This window comes from Plectropomus leopardus, chromosome 8 (assembly GCF_026936395.1).
Source record: "Plectropomus leopardus strain MGB_pleo_1.0 chromosome 8, ASM2693639v1, whole genome shotgun sequence".
NCBI classification, from domain to species: domain Eukaryota; kingdom Metazoa; phylum Chordata; class Actinopteri; order Perciformes; family Serranidae; genus Plectropomus; species Plectropomus leopardus.
This window is the reverse complement of record NC_142183.1, coordinates 22,982,221-22,997,362: the sequence shown is the minus strand read 5'-3', so window position 1 is coordinate 22,997,362 and position 15,142 is coordinate 22,982,221. Positions and strand designations below refer to the sequence as shown.

The 15,142-nt window shown below is 38.7% G+C and overlaps 2 protein-coding genes across 2 annotated transcripts; both read right to left on the bottom strand.

The window, feature by feature from the left end:
• Nucleotides 1-141: 141 nt before the first annotated feature.
• Nucleotides 142-10,041, bottom strand: hspa4b (heat shock protein family A (Hsp70) member 4b). The gene is made up of 19 exons (XM_042493157.2): nucleotides 9,728-10,041; nucleotides 8,383-8,440; nucleotides 8,088-8,228; nucleotides 6,886-7,008; nucleotides 5,957-6,056; nucleotides 5,690-5,823; nucleotides 5,344-5,588; nucleotides 5,152-5,228; nucleotides 4,898-5,049; nucleotides 4,636-4,742; nucleotides 4,384-4,517; nucleotides 4,004-4,188; nucleotides 3,773-3,868; nucleotides 2,168-2,323; nucleotides 1,929-2,054; nucleotides 1,708-1,815; nucleotides 1,494-1,613; nucleotides 1,234-1,395; nucleotides 142-692 (listed from the first exon to the last, which is right to left on the bottom strand). The coding sequence occupies exons 1-19, from the start codon at nucleotides 9,832-9,834 to the stop codon at nucleotides 486-488; spliced, it is 2,538 nt and encodes an 845-aa protein (XP_042349091.1). The 5' UTR covers nucleotides 9,835-10,041; the 3' UTR covers nucleotides 142-485.
• Nucleotides 10,042-11,393: 1,352 nt separating this feature from the next.
• On the bottom strand, nucleotides 11,394-14,072 carry uqcrq (ubiquinol-cytochrome c reductase, complex III subunit VII). Its single transcript, XM_042493592.2, has 3 exons — nucleotides 13,960-14,072; nucleotides 12,756-12,916; nucleotides 11,394-11,576 (listed from the first exon to the last, which is right to left on the bottom strand). Exons 2-3 carry the CDS (start codon nucleotides 12,907-12,909, stop codon nucleotides 11,482-11,484), a joined length of 249 nt encoding a protein of 82 aa, XP_042349526.1. The 5' UTR covers nucleotides 12,910-12,916; nucleotides 13,960-14,072; the 3' UTR covers nucleotides 11,394-11,481.
• Between the last annotated feature and the right edge of the window lie 1,070 nt (nucleotides 14,073-15,142).

Sequence of the window (15,142 nt, the reverse complement as noted above, 5' to 3'; positions counted from 1 at the left end):
CGCAAATTCATGTTCACATAATCAAAACCCTCAGATTCCCAAAATTATGACCAAGGACATGACTTCAGTGGTAGCTGGACTGAAACGATGCCTTTGTGATGCCTCCTGTATCTTTGAACAGAGTAACAATGATAGCTAAAGTGATTTTCAATAACTTTATTAAAACCATATTGTGACACAGACCAGAACACTTACAGGGCACACAACAGAAATAAATACCATCATGTGTACAGCGCTCATTGTCAAACAGGCTTATTGCGGCTGGCTTTTGATTTATGTCATCCAGAAAGAGAGAGGGCATGCTATGTCATCAGACAGAGATACCACCAGGAGCTGGGCTCAGAGTGCTAATCACCCTGCCTGCTTTTGACTGTGGAGTGCAGTTCCTTAAACACATTACCTGCTCTGATATATACCCAGGCTGCATCCCAATCTGAAACAACCAGCTCCCATTACAGCTTTGCTCAGGGAGGCGCTTGGCTGTTTTAATCAAGGTCCATTTCAGGCTTGTTTTCTGTAGTTTCTGAGGTGGGGTTGCCTGTGTTCTCGGTCGTCCCCTTGTCTGCAGTCTCGTCCTGGGGTTTCTCCTGTCCGTTGACAGGCCCGTTCTGCTCTGCAGGTGTGTCCTCTTTGGGAAGCTCCACCTTGGGCTTAGGCTTGGTCACGATGGGGTTACAAGTGGAGAACAGCTCCTGGAATATTACAAAAAAATGACACAACATGAAAAAATGGTTTTATATTAGGGTAAAGGCAGTTGTGTCTCATGTTGCAACGCTAATATGTGACAAAATATTGTGAGATTTCTGTAACCACTTGTGCATGAAGGAGAAATAACACCTGAATTAATGCTCCACAAGTAAAGGTGACCATCTGATTAGCTTTACTTTGGTTTAACAAAGGCTATAATTTGTATTTATTGGACAAATCTCAGTCTTAAAATCAGCATTTTTCAACCTCAACCCTATTTTCCCCCATTTTTGTGTCGAAGTGACTAATGGAGGCAATTTTTGAAATCGGTCCAGTATTGAGCGAGAGTACTGCCGCTGACAGCAGTGAAACAGGATGCAATGTAGCCACGGAGCACAGTTTCCCATTAACGTAACATTTCAGAGTGTTTAGTGATTGCAGCCGTTTGTACATCTTTATTATACATGTATGGGATTCTCCATTTAAAGTGAAGTCAATTTTCTCAGTACTTTGGTTTTGAGATGCTCTGATGGAGGAGATTCTCACCCTTGTTTTTGCTTGAATGTCTTTTACTTTGACGGAGGGATCCACTGTTAAGCTCTGTTTGCTTTGCTGGTTCATGGCGCTGTTCATCCACATCATGGCTTCACTGCTCAGTTTGTCCACTTTGTTGACATCTGCCTCATCTAAATGGTCGTACTGCTCTTCCTGGAAATCAAAGGAAAACAATAAAAGTGGTGTTACTGATTACCGCAGGCATAATTACATTTATTTGTTATAAAAATGCAACAAGTGTTTAGATTTGCCTTCATTTTGTATGCTTCCACAAATTTCATGTACTGCTGGATTTGTTTTCCCATCTCCTCAAATGCTTTGGGTCTCTCCTCAGCCTCTGTGTACCTCTCCTGAATGGGCTGGCCAAGTTTCTATAAAGAACACAGTACAGGTTTCGGTTATAGAAATCAAAATATCAAGCAAACAATAAAGGGGGAAAAAAAGCTATTACTACGTAGTAATTACCTTTAACTCTGCCAGTTTGTCAATGTACACCTGTTTGGGTTGGTCCTCTCCATCTTCATACAGCCAGTTTTCGGTATCCTCCAGCTTTAATGACAGGGCATCTCTGTCCTGAAAATATCAAAATGATTTCATAACATGTAAAAGAAAGCCAAATCTTTTGGTCAGTGAACATAAAGGTGCTAACTTTGAACACATTACAAGTCAGGTGACAGTTTACTCACAGATTCACTGACAAACTTCTCCAGCATCCCATGTAGCTTGTCCCTCATGTCGTAGACATACTCCTCTACGTAATTCTTAGCGTCATTCCTCTCCTTCTCCAGCTTGTCCTGCATGATCATCTTACCCTGAGGAGAATCCAAACAGCAACTGTAACCACTAAACACTTCAAAATAGAACAAGTGATTAAGGATGGGTGGATTTTGTAATGTGCGTATGCGATGGCTGAAAGTTCGGTTACCTCATTTTCTACAAAAAGATTGAGCATGTCATCCGCTAGCTGCCACTGTGGACTGTTTTCAATCGGAAGCTCCAGCACTTTTGTTTTGACTTTGGGCTTTTTGGCTTGTGGGGGCTGGTCAGACTTCTTCTCGCCTTTGCCCTCCTCTGTGCTAGTCTGAATAAGAAAGAGAATAAGCAGTGAGATTCAAAATATAACTCAAGATGAGACAGGACATCAGTCGACTCGGACATCTGTGCAGTTTCATGAAATCCAGTGAATTAGCTCTGAGAGTTTAATTTTACACTGTGACATTTATTTTTTGGCTGCAGATAGTGGTATTGTATTATACTGTAGCATAGTGTTTCAAATTACTAGCCAAACATGAGGATGACAAATTTAACATTATAAGGAGGGGTGGGCAATATATCAAAAACATCCGATTGCTCACCTATTATTTTATGTGCAATATTGCAAATGAGCATATTGACATATTGACATTCTTTGTGCAACTTATTTATACATAAAACAAGCCATTTTTCGTGCAGGAGACTCGCTCTTCCTCACACAAACACATACAAACCAAAAACGTATCAACCACGTGTAGTTTAACATCAATTACAGTTCACATCCGTTTTTAAAATGGGAGATCCCAGTGTGGGTCTATAACCTGAAGTTGGTTCAGTCTCAGGGGAACGGATGATGAACAGACTACTGTATCCCCTAAAAAAATATGCCAAAAAACAATTTCTGCTATAAGTTGCAGTACCAGGAGTCTATTCCATCACTTCTAACACAATGCAGTCGAGCCAGCCTCTACTTCAAAAAAGACAGTCTAACTAGCTTAACTAGTTGTTTGTAAGACCGTGTAAGAACTGACTTTAAATCGTAATAGGTAATTTCAGATAATAACGAACAAATGAAAATACATAGATAAATAAGAACTAAGTAATAAATATTGGATTGAAAACATTAACTGCCATTTGCAAACTGAACTTTAAGGAAACATTTTAATTCAATTGTCTCTATAACTAGTCACAGTTAAAAATGAAGAATACATTTCCACAGATCAATCAAACTTCAAAATGACAGTACACCAGTATTGTCACTCGGACAATATCAGGTTATTCTGATGTGGAGTTTCAAAATTAAAGCCCTCTAAAATGTCACAGACGAGCTGTGTTCCTCGCAATTTCAGATTAGTTTACTAGAATGATCACAAAGGTTTGATCACACAGATATATCAGGTATATAGTGTGATCAAAGGGTTAAATCAGTTAGGTTTTTTTTTAAGAAAATGTGAAAATATCGAGATACGTGTTGAATATCGCGTCACAGCCTAAAAACATCAAGATATTATTTAGAAGCAGGTCCAAATGGAATCTGCACCCGACAATATCTCTGCATATAAAAACATTCTGCTATGTTTTTCCCTTTGGCATTACCACTGACAAGTGGACAAGACTTAGTTTGGGTCCATTTAAAAGCCTTAAACCCTAATCATAAGCTTCTCAAAGACAGAATTTACTGCAGGCTGTTGTATTGAATTATCTCTCTATAAAGACAATCTATTGTACAAATTGTACTTCACATAAAAAAAAAAAAAATTAAAAAAAAAAAACTTACCTCCATCTCCTCATTCTCACGGGGCGTCTTCTCTTCTGTTTCTTTCTGACTGTCTCCCTGATTCTGCTGCTCATCCTGATCGGTCTGCATCTTGTTCTACGGAGGAGAAATGAAACCCACACATGTTCTTTTTGTCTCAAAACAGAATATCTGATGCTCGGTGTAAAAGGACATTTGAAGCAAAAAAAAACAAACAACAAAAGAACAAGAGCACTTGTGTGGCTGAAGTACCTCTCCATCTTTTTCATTGGCCTGTTCTGTTTCCATCGGTTCTTCTGTCTCATCACACTTCTGCAATTCAACCAGGGAGGCGCTGGACACACTGAAGATACCATGGATGTTTACCCGCACTTTGACTTTCACCTTGGAGCTCTCTCCAGACGCCTGTGGGACAACCTTCTGGATCATGAACTGACCTGCAAGGAAGAAAAAAATACAACGTAAAACACAAATTAAGCAGGCAAAATAGCTTTAAGGCATCTTTGGATCTGATTATGTTCACTGAACCAGATATTCTCCTTGGGACTTTTTGGTCTAAACAAGCACTAAAAGGAGAGTGAATGCTGTACTTCCATGTGTCAGGGTTTTGTCAGGAAGTCTTAGCTGCTTACCAATAGTGGGATCAGGGTAGGGCAGCTCATTAGGGTTATTGTAGTACGCCTCCAAAGAAAAAGGCTCTCTCCGGTAGAAGGTCAGTACCTTGGAGAAGGGTGCTGCGTGGTTGATAGGAAATACCTCGCAATCACTGCAACGAATATATTATCTCATTAGACAATATTTCATTATAATCATCACAGTCAATAATCAAGAGCCCAGAGATAGAAGTAAAACAAAACAGAAGCAAAACAGATTTTTTTTTTTACCTCAGACCTTCCTCTGCGGCAGAATGCCACTTCAGGGAGATGGGATAGGAAACGACGTCTGTGATGGAGAATTCACGCACTTTGAAGGCAGGTGACAGTATTGCACACTGTGGAGACACAACCAGGGTTTCAATGAGAGCTGCAGTCATTGTAAAAACGATTAATCTGAAACATCTCTTTTACAACAAGCACTGATGTGATGACTTGCTGATGAACACTGGGAGCGGGCGGAGAATAGCTTTATAAATACAGTGTTGTATACCTGCAGGGCACATCCTCTGGCCACAGCTTCGTCAGCATTCAGTGTGGTGTTCAGTTCCTTCCCAAAGAATTTGCTGATTCTCTCTTTGACAGCTGGGATCCTGGAAGCTCCCCCCACGATCTCTACTGCATAGATGTCTTCCTTTTTCAGTTCTTATAGAACAAAAACAGTTTTAATATGACACGAACCAAGAAACAAGCTTACATTATGTTTTTTTTTTTTTATAAATTAGTAATAAAGAAAATTATACTCACTGGTGTGTTCCAGCAGACTTTGCAGTGGAGCCTCAACACGGCCAAAAAGGTCAGCACACATCTCTTCAAACTGACCCCTTGTGCAAGAGAAAAGGTGAACATAACTTAAGCTTGAAGATGAAATAATAAATTCACCACAGCACATATGAATTGCGGATACTAAAAGCAACATGTCCCTTCTTGTTTGTCTACCTGTTCAATTTTGCAGTGACATCAATGTCATTCATGAAGCACTCAATATTAAGCGGCAGGTCGGAGGAATTGGCGCTCATCAGTTTTTTCAGTTTTTCACACTCCTGGTAGAGCCGCACCAGAGCCCTGGGCTTTGACTTGACATCAAGCTTGTACTTCTTGGCAAATTCCTCACAGAAGTGCCTCACCAGTATCTCATCAAAGTCCTTTCCACCCAACTCTGGGTCACAAGCTGTAGAGAGGACCTGAGAGACAACGAGAAGACAAACAAAGAGACATGAAGTAATGAAACAAAGCCACATGCAGATAGATATTGAATGTTCAGTAGGCTGATGTAGCTACCCACCTTGAGTTTGCCCTTATTGAAGGCACACACTGATGTCTGGTATCCAGAGTGGCCCAGGTCCACAAACACAACATTCCTGGCCTTCTCCTCAGGAGCTGGGAGATCCTGTTTGTAGATCCCATACGCCAATGCAACTGGAGGGAAAATTGTTTGATTATTAAATGACAAGAGAGTCAATGTGAAAGAGTGTATTTTGGCAGCTGCAGTCAGTCATCAGGAACATGCACAACCTTGCCCAAGTTCTGCCCAAAAAAGACCAGTACAAACCTGCAGTTGTCTCATTCATGAGCCGCAGGCAGTTGAGACCAGCAATATGAGCAGCATCTACGACTGATCTCCTCTCAGCATCAGTGTAGTAGCAGGGAACCTGGTTACAACACAAAGAAAGAAAGGAAACAGATCCATTTTTAGCTTAAAGGTCCCATATTCTTCTCATTTTAAGGTTCACACTTGTATTTATTTTTTAGTTTAGTTTCTAAAAGAACATGTTGATATGCTTTAATGTTCGTAAAACAACAATTGAAAAACAAATTATTTTTCTCATACTGTCTGCTTGAATATACCTGTATCCAATATCTGTCTGACAGCCACCCCGCACCACACACACACACACGAAAAAAAAAAAAGCCCAGTCTACTATAATTAGTCAGTGTTTCCGGGTCTTCCACATCTGCGCTCTTGTCATCTCTGCAGCCAGGTAACCAACACTGTAACACCACTGTATCTGCAATTTCTATCCTTATAGACCGTTCCACTATAATTGCATTGCTGGGCTTGGGTCCATGTTTACTTCCTACCAGCTTACGACGGTCACATTAACTGCAAAAACAGTCCAAAAGGAAACTCAAAGGGACCAATTCAGACAGTTTATGTTTACCTTTTTAACAGTCTTAATACTTGTGACATCACAGCATCACAGAAGTCAGACCCCTTCTTTAGAGACACAGTTTCTGAACACAGTCGTTGTGCATTTCTCTTTATACATCATCTATACCTGCTTTTATAGTATGAAAGGCATGAAAATCTGACTTTTTACAATATGGGACCTTAATAGTGCTGGGTGGGTACTACATGATGTCACCACTGTGTGGACTAATAATACTGATAACAGGTGTAACCAGTCAGGCCGCTCTACATATCATGTTCAGGGCCAGTATAAAAAATAAAAAATAAAAACATTAAAAGGTAATACTTACAGACACAACACAGTCAGCCACAGGCTTCTTGAGTGCATGCTCTGCAGTCTCCTTCAGCTTGGTCAGCAGCATGGCGGTGACCTGTTCAATGCTGAACACTTTCTCTTCCTCCATGTACATCACCTGTAAAATTGGACATGAGAAGATTATGACAATGCTCTTAATATTCCTACTATGTCAACTCAAAATTAGTGTTTTGCACACCAGGTAACTGAATGATATGAGCAGATAAAACATAACTATCTATTTCAAACCCTGGCAAAACTACTAAATCTAACAATAAATCACATGTCTAAACATGACGCTCATTCAACACTGCCTGTAACTTGTGTTTTCAGTTACTAATGTCTCTCAGTCAGTCCTAACAGTATCCCTTACACTGCTAATGTATAGTCAAGGTTACATTTCAAACTTTATCTAATGTCAGCCTGTGATGACACAGACCGACATTTCACAATTTCAAGAGGCACACACATGCTGCGTCAGCAGTGCAATAAAGTGGTGTTCATCTACAAGGTTTTAGTGATTGTCAGCATTAAAACACTTGAAAACTATGAAAACTTACTGAGCACCAAAATGACACCACAGAACAGAAATAAATAATAAACTTATTTAGTCCTTTAAACACAAAAGATGTTCAGGTCTCATTGAAGAAAAAGAAAAGATTGTAAACCATTTTAATAACTAGTAGCCATAACTGTTCCTTTTTATCGTACTGTATCACGTCTGGTAATATAATTAGTATGTTTATTGTTTTTATTATCTATACTATATGAACATTTTTTAAGTGAGTTTTATTAGTGTGTTATGTTGTGTGTTGTGTGTGTTAGTGTTGGTGCAATGTAAAAACATCTACTTCTGGTGTACTGTCTTCATAAATTACCAGATGTACCAGTCAACAGACTTTCTTTATTATATCTGCCCCGATGAGTCACTGTGAAGTTGAAACCGTTATTGTTACAGCCTCAAATATACACAACTGAATACAGACTCTTCCTCTTGCTCTAACACAGGGTGCCCAAGGAGTGTTTCTTTTCTCCTACTGTAAAATTATTTTAACAGCTTCACTATTATCTGAGCTAGTTGGCCAAATGATAAGATATGGGAGTCATCACATGTCTCTTTGAGTCAATATTGTATTTTACAAGGATAATTAGGAGGTATATCTAATGTGTCTTTGTTGTCACTTAACATTTCCTTACCTTGATGCCAGTTGTTCCTGTGGGCATTTGTACAATATCATAGACCAAGCTGTTTTTGAGGCGTTGCACATAGGGATCTGAAAACGCCCTTCCATGAAACCTCTTGAACCCTTGGACTGTGTTCTTGTAGTTTGTGACAACCTGTAAAAAAATAAAAATAAGATAACTCTCTATTAAAGGCAGGTTATGCTTTGTGTTGCTTATACTCAACAACACAGTATGGAAACACAGTTGCCTCTATTGTTAGGTTAGAGGTCAGGTATCCTGTGTGCCACCACTTTCCATGAAAACATACCTGGCTTTTAGCAGCAGCACCGATCGATCGATTCCGGGGTCCAAAGGAAACACATGCTCTAAAAAGAGAAAACAAAATTCAAATCTCTCCAAAGTCCAAAGCTAACTCCAAAAGCAAAGGAAATCCATTTTAAAATATTAAATGGAGTACATCTATCCAGTTATTTATGGCAACAACAAGTTAGAATTGAAGCTAATAATTGTTTATTTTGTGATGACACGGTCACTGCTGATCATATATATTTCCAGTGAATGTATTCTGATGCTCTTTGGATTGATATACATGAATGGTTTTCCCAAAATGTTTTTCCAGCTTGAAATTTTTTCTCATGACGACATTGTTTATGGACTTGTCATGGACAACAGCAACAGTGACTTTCTGGTAATAACATTTTGGTACTTGAAAAAAATGTATCTACACAAATTCAAGTATGTGAAGATGAAACCTAGGTTTGATGTTTCATAATGATTTTCTTTCCTATGTGAAAGCCCTCACATGGATGAAACATAAAAATGCAGTTAAACTAGTTAGCATGATAGATGACTATGCTTTACAACAAAAGCCCTAGCCCTTGAATTAGTAAAAATATTGTATACATTTGATACTAAAAGGTCTTGTCTGTTTTGATTTGTCTTTTTTCGCTCTTTCTTTGTATGTATTGTATGCACCTGAGCCTATCCATCTAATCATAGATGTCAAAAGCCATTGTGTTTGTACATGTATTTTGTTCAATTACAAAAAGAAATCAGTATCTCTCTTGTACACATGTATACTATGATGCAGCTTCTTATGGGGTTGATGTATCCAATAACAAAATGTTGACTGATTGTGATGAAGGCGGTATCACATGATATTTTTGAAATGTTTGTAAAGATATATTCTAAAGACTACTCCTTTCGCGGTGTCGTGAATGAATAACGGGTCTGAACATGAGGTACAATGGATTGATCAAGCCGTTTGACAGCCACGATCCGGCCTCCTCCCATCATGCGCTCATTCATGCCTGCAGTAAAAAAAATCATCACCTGATTGAGCAGGTCATGTATCAGTCCTTAAGTAACCTCGACTACATTATTGTAGTAAAACACAACACGAAGCATTTCATCATGCGAAGTGGAACAAGATGTCTTTATTCACAATGGCTCCGCCGCAACTAGCATTAGCTTTAGCACTCATGCCGTTTCCTGTTGTGAAATCCGTTAGCATGCTAACTAGCTTGATAGTAATGCTAGCTTCATCTTATATTATGATGAAAGAAACGTAGATTCGTTCACTACCCGTACCTCCTGTAAGGGCAAAAAATACAACATAAATCATATAAAATAATGTACCAAATCGCACTTACGGTGTACATCGATCGCTGTATTCATTAGCGACAGTTTCAATCCCCCCGGCTCTGGCTACTGCTACATAGCAGTTCAGATACCCGACGTCAAATCCGACAACTGACATCTTCACTAGCTAACTGAACAGTGTAACGATAGAGTACAGAAATCACAAGGAAGAACAGAAATACGCTTCAGTGCTAAAAGTGACAGCAGCAGCTACAGTGGGTCTCGGTCAGCGGACGGTGATACACCCTTGTTCTTGTCCCATGAAGCTGGTAGCAGCATGCGGTGCGCCGGCTGATGAGAGCGTGAGAGCGTTCAGGAATTTTCTCTGTCCGCGCGACCAATAGCATCCGACTGCAGAGCACCAGACGCCGTGGTCACGCGCCCCTAGAGGCGAGGGACGTCATTACACCAGCAGCTTTGGGTCTGTGAATGTCTACGATCCTACAGTTCTACACTTTCATTTAGCAGACGCTTTTATCCAAAGCGACGTACAACACAAGCAAGGATTTAGACTTAAGGAAAAAACCCTTAGTAAGTGCAAAAAGTGATTCAGGTGTGATTGGTCACAGGTATTGCCGTCTAGTGGCAGAAGAAGTGCCGCACAGCCCCCCCCCCCGTTTTTTTTTTTTTTGAAAACCAAAGTAATAACCAGTAGCGATCTCAGCATCTGAGATTCAACAATCTCAGTATCACTACTTACGATGACAATCAACATACAACATCACACAACTTTGTCAGTGCTAGATAATCATTAAGTGCTGGGTTTGGACCATCTGACTTACTCTACCCCAAAGGACAGAGAGGAGAAGAGTCAGGTTAAGTGCCTAGGTGTTCTCGGAACAATTGAGTTTTCAATTGTCTCTTAAAAGTAGAAAGGGACTCAGCAGAACGCACAGAGTTTGGAAGTTTGTTCCACCATTTGGGAACAACAGAAGAGAAGAGTCTGGCTAGAGATTTATGTAAGCCAAGAGAAGTGCTTTGAATTTGATTCTGGCTGCCACTGGAAGCCGTCCAGCCCCCCCCCTCCCCATGTGCATCATAGATTGCATATAAAGATACACTATCTGTATAACTGTAATTAAATGTGGAGTAGGTCAGCTGGATAGGTACAAATATCTATTAGAATTGACCAAAACCTGTATATAAATGTGGAGTAGAATATTCTATCAGGTACAAACATCTATCAGAATTGACTGCTTCATGTATAAATGTAGTTAAATGTGGAATAGGTCACTCTGTTAGGTGGAGCAGATCATTCTGTCAGGTGCAAATATATTTCAGAATAAGCTACTTTCTGTATAAATGTAATTAAATGTGGAGCAGGTCATTCTGTCAGGCACAAATATCTATCAGAACAGACTACTGCGCGTATAAATGGGTACCTCATTCTGTCAGGTGGTGTATGTAATTCTGTCAGGTACAAATATGTATCAGAATGGACTACTACCTGTATAAATGTAATATATATATATTCCTCCAGAAGAAAAATGTAATTTGAAACCGATTTCCTGCAATTCTACATATAGCACTCATCTATATTTTTAGTTGATGGACTACTACACTGCACTAAATTTACACTGTAACTATACATAAAAGTAGCGTTGATTTGACACGCTCATTAAATGAAGATTTCTCCAGTAACAAAGAGTTGGCTGAATTTAATCAATCAGGGACTGATTTCACATAAATATTTTTATCTTTATTGGTGAAACAAACACAGTTGGAATCAATAACAGAGGGCAGCTCTCAGAAAGGTGGCAGGAGTTCATTCTTCATTCTCAAAGTCAGCGGGGTTCTTCCTCTTGCCCTGCTGGTGGACACTGTTGCCCCAGGTGTATGTCAGGTACATGAGGGTCATTGCTGCAAAAGACCAGAAAATGAATTAGCACCACGACCATCACTTTATCTAACTCTATTTAACCACAACTTGCTGTGCAATGAAGGTCATGAGTAAAATCTAAAAAAAAAAAATTTAAACATAATTTTCTCTGCAGAGATGCTGGGAGAGAAAAACAAGTAATCATAATCAGATTTTTCAAATTTAATTTAAATCCTCTCTGCTATATACTAAACAGACGTAAAGGGAACGTAAGGAGTGTGACTTAGCCATTTAAAACCCGGATCAACATCACTTTTCTTGTGCTGCATGCAGGCACCTTTCACAGGTATTTAAACCTTTGAGTTTGTGTGTGTGTCTTGGGTCATGGCCAAAAATATGTTTTGTAAGTTCACAGTGACCTTTGATCACCAAATTCTAATTAGCTCATAACTGAGGCCTTTATTTGAACCATATTTGAAGAAATTTCCTCAAGACCTTCTTGAGATGGACAGAAAACCCAAAATTATGCCTCCTGCAACAGCTATTGCAGACATGGAGGCATTAAAACGCAGGTTACATTACATTATTAAGTACACTGTTACTGAATTCATCATAATGCTGATTTGAAACTAACTGGTAAAATAGAGTTACACTAACAAAAAGTACAATAAAGAGGGATGCTGCCAGCACCTGTGGGCATGCACTCATTTAACACCTTCAGTACTGTCATGTCAAAACTGTCATCTCTTTTTACCGTCCACTATGACTTATCATTGAAACACAACAGAAGCAGAGATCAAATCAGGGAACTTTGATTGGCCACCATCATCCTAACTGAAAACAAAAACCACAAATCTATGTATGTAACCCCATTGTAGCTGCTAAAATGTGAGCACAGATACATTTTAACTACAGATGAAACAGATCGAGTCAAAATAAGAAGATTCTGAGCCAGTTTACTGCATATGATGCCATGCAGGCTGACAAACTGTCTGTAGCTCTTGCCATATATTTGAAGATAGATATCTCAAGCATACTTTTATGTTCTTACTCAATTTTATTTTTAAAGATAATATTTAGTTTCTTTTAGTTTGTTTATTGTTGACATCACTCATCAGTGTTAATGATTTCAATAAAAATATGAAACGTGTGAATTACCAGTACTGCCTCTAAATGTTAAACATTGACATGCATTATAGATTTTTAAAAAATAAACTCACGAGGGGCAACTTTAAAGAAAGAAGCTGTGACCCGTCTCCACACATTGGGGATTCCCTTGGAGAAGTAGTTTGGGAAAGCCCTCTGCTCAAAGGGGGACAGACTGTATGTGATTATATGCCTGACCCTGGCCAAGTCTCCGAAGTGGCGGCCCATGTTTGATCTGAAATGACAACAAGACATTTACATAAGGTTACTAAAGCTGAGTGTGTTTTTGTTTTTTGTGTGTGTGTATATATATATATATATATATATATATATATATATATATATTATATAAATGTATCATTCAGGTTACAAGTTATTCCGAACAAAACTGTTGTAAATGTGGTGGGATGTGTGGGATTTTAATGTGACTTTGTAGCACTTATTTTCCTGCTGAACTATTATGACTCGTAAACAAAGAATAGAACTGACAAGCAGCTACTAATAATTTAGCAATACCAATATGAGCTAATATATCTACCATGGGTGACTTTCTTTGTCATAGATTTTAACAATGGCCCTGCATCTTTGCATGACTGACTAAATATTATGTAATCATAAGTGAATATGTTTTTGGACTGAGTGATGACGGGATATGTCTTTTTTTCTGATTATAAAGACTGCACTACAGTGAAGTAATGAAATTTTCCTGACTTACCAATTATTTTTTTAACACGAACTGTTTTATTATGTGCCTTAACCTACACATAATACCCACGTTACAGATTTCATTTTTGATAAATCTCATAGTGTAAATATATGGTCAACCTGACATCTCGCCCAAACATCGATATTTTAGGCAGTAATGAGTTTATATCAACAGACGTCGACTATTTTTAATCAGATGTTACTGTAACATTACATGGGTATGTTAACGTTAGTAAAATCGTAATTATGTTGTTTACTCGAGCTTCTAGGCACAAACCGTAATGCAAAAAAACCGATTCAGATGTTAGATTATCTTGATATATGATTGCGAAACCACAACAATCAAAGCAACATTTCTGGAGCACAGGTCGAGCTAGGCTAGTTAGCCGTGAGAGCTAACAGCTGCTAAGGTCCTTGAACTCCTGAACTGGCACTTAAACACGGTCGTTTAACCGACTGAGGCACACAATAAGTTACTTGTACTACAATTAAGCTGATATATCTCACATAACCCGGCGATGAAAGCTAATGTAAGCGAAACTTCACCGTTAAAATCGTGACATTGAGGCTTACCGTACTGCTTCTGAGCGGTGTTTCCTAACGAAGTTCCGGTGTCCTTCTTTTTATTCAGGCTGCAGACACTGAGGGCGACACACCGCCGCCTGCAGGACTGGAGTTTAGCTCAGGCTGAATATGAAGATTATAGATTAAATTCCCGAAATAATACAGGTACAAATAAATGCTGAACGATGCATGAATAAATGATTATTACATAAAACAAATATGAAGATATGCATAAAGTTGATGAATAAGACATATTTACCTTACAATTACTCTACATTTTCGCACATTTATTTTAGTATTTCAATTATTTGTGTATTTGTATTTTATTTTGTATCATTATTTATTTTTAATATGTATATTGTGGCATTTTTTGTTGGTTTATTGTTGTAAAATCTGGTGTAGGAGATTTATATATCCTGTACCAGAATGTTTTTTTCAATTAAATGTCATTAAATCAAATTTGTAAGGTAAATTCGTAAGAGTTCCTAAACTCTGTATTTATTTATTTATGCATAGATGGATGGATGGATGCAAGGTGGCATCTTTGACATTATGGTTCAACAAGTTGGATACAGTGTATTTATGACGTTTTCTCACAGCTGGCAATCTGTATCGCTCATTTTCTGACAGCGATGGAGTGATGCTACCCAAAGAAGCGGTTTAAGGTGCTTTTCCACTAAGTCGAAACTTGGAACATAACCTGCTCCTGACCGAATTTGCAGTTACCATGGTGATCAGGTTAAAAGAGATTTGCCTTCATAGTACAGGAAACCCCAGCTTTAGACTCAACATACCTTGCCAAAAAACTCTAATCTCACTTGGTGATACACCGCTATGCTCATGGGTTATGCCATTTGGACATGTGGCCTTTCTAAGCTGGTATTAAACTCAGTTTTCTGTTTGTGTCTTCCTCAGAAAAACAACACAGAAGACACTGAGAGGGAGACAGTATGTGCAACCATGGAGCTCTAGAGCATAATGCCAAAATTAAACGCCAGCCTGAGTTCTGAATGAGGCTGTGCAGCTCAAATAAACTCATCTGTACAATCGACTCAAATTTTCCTGATTACAGTCATGAACATGAACACATGACCTTTCATATGAGCTAGAAGATATAAGAAAAACTAAACACAGACATAATTCAGAGAGAGGTATGAACAGGGAAATATTGACAGTCCATTTCTGACAAGCA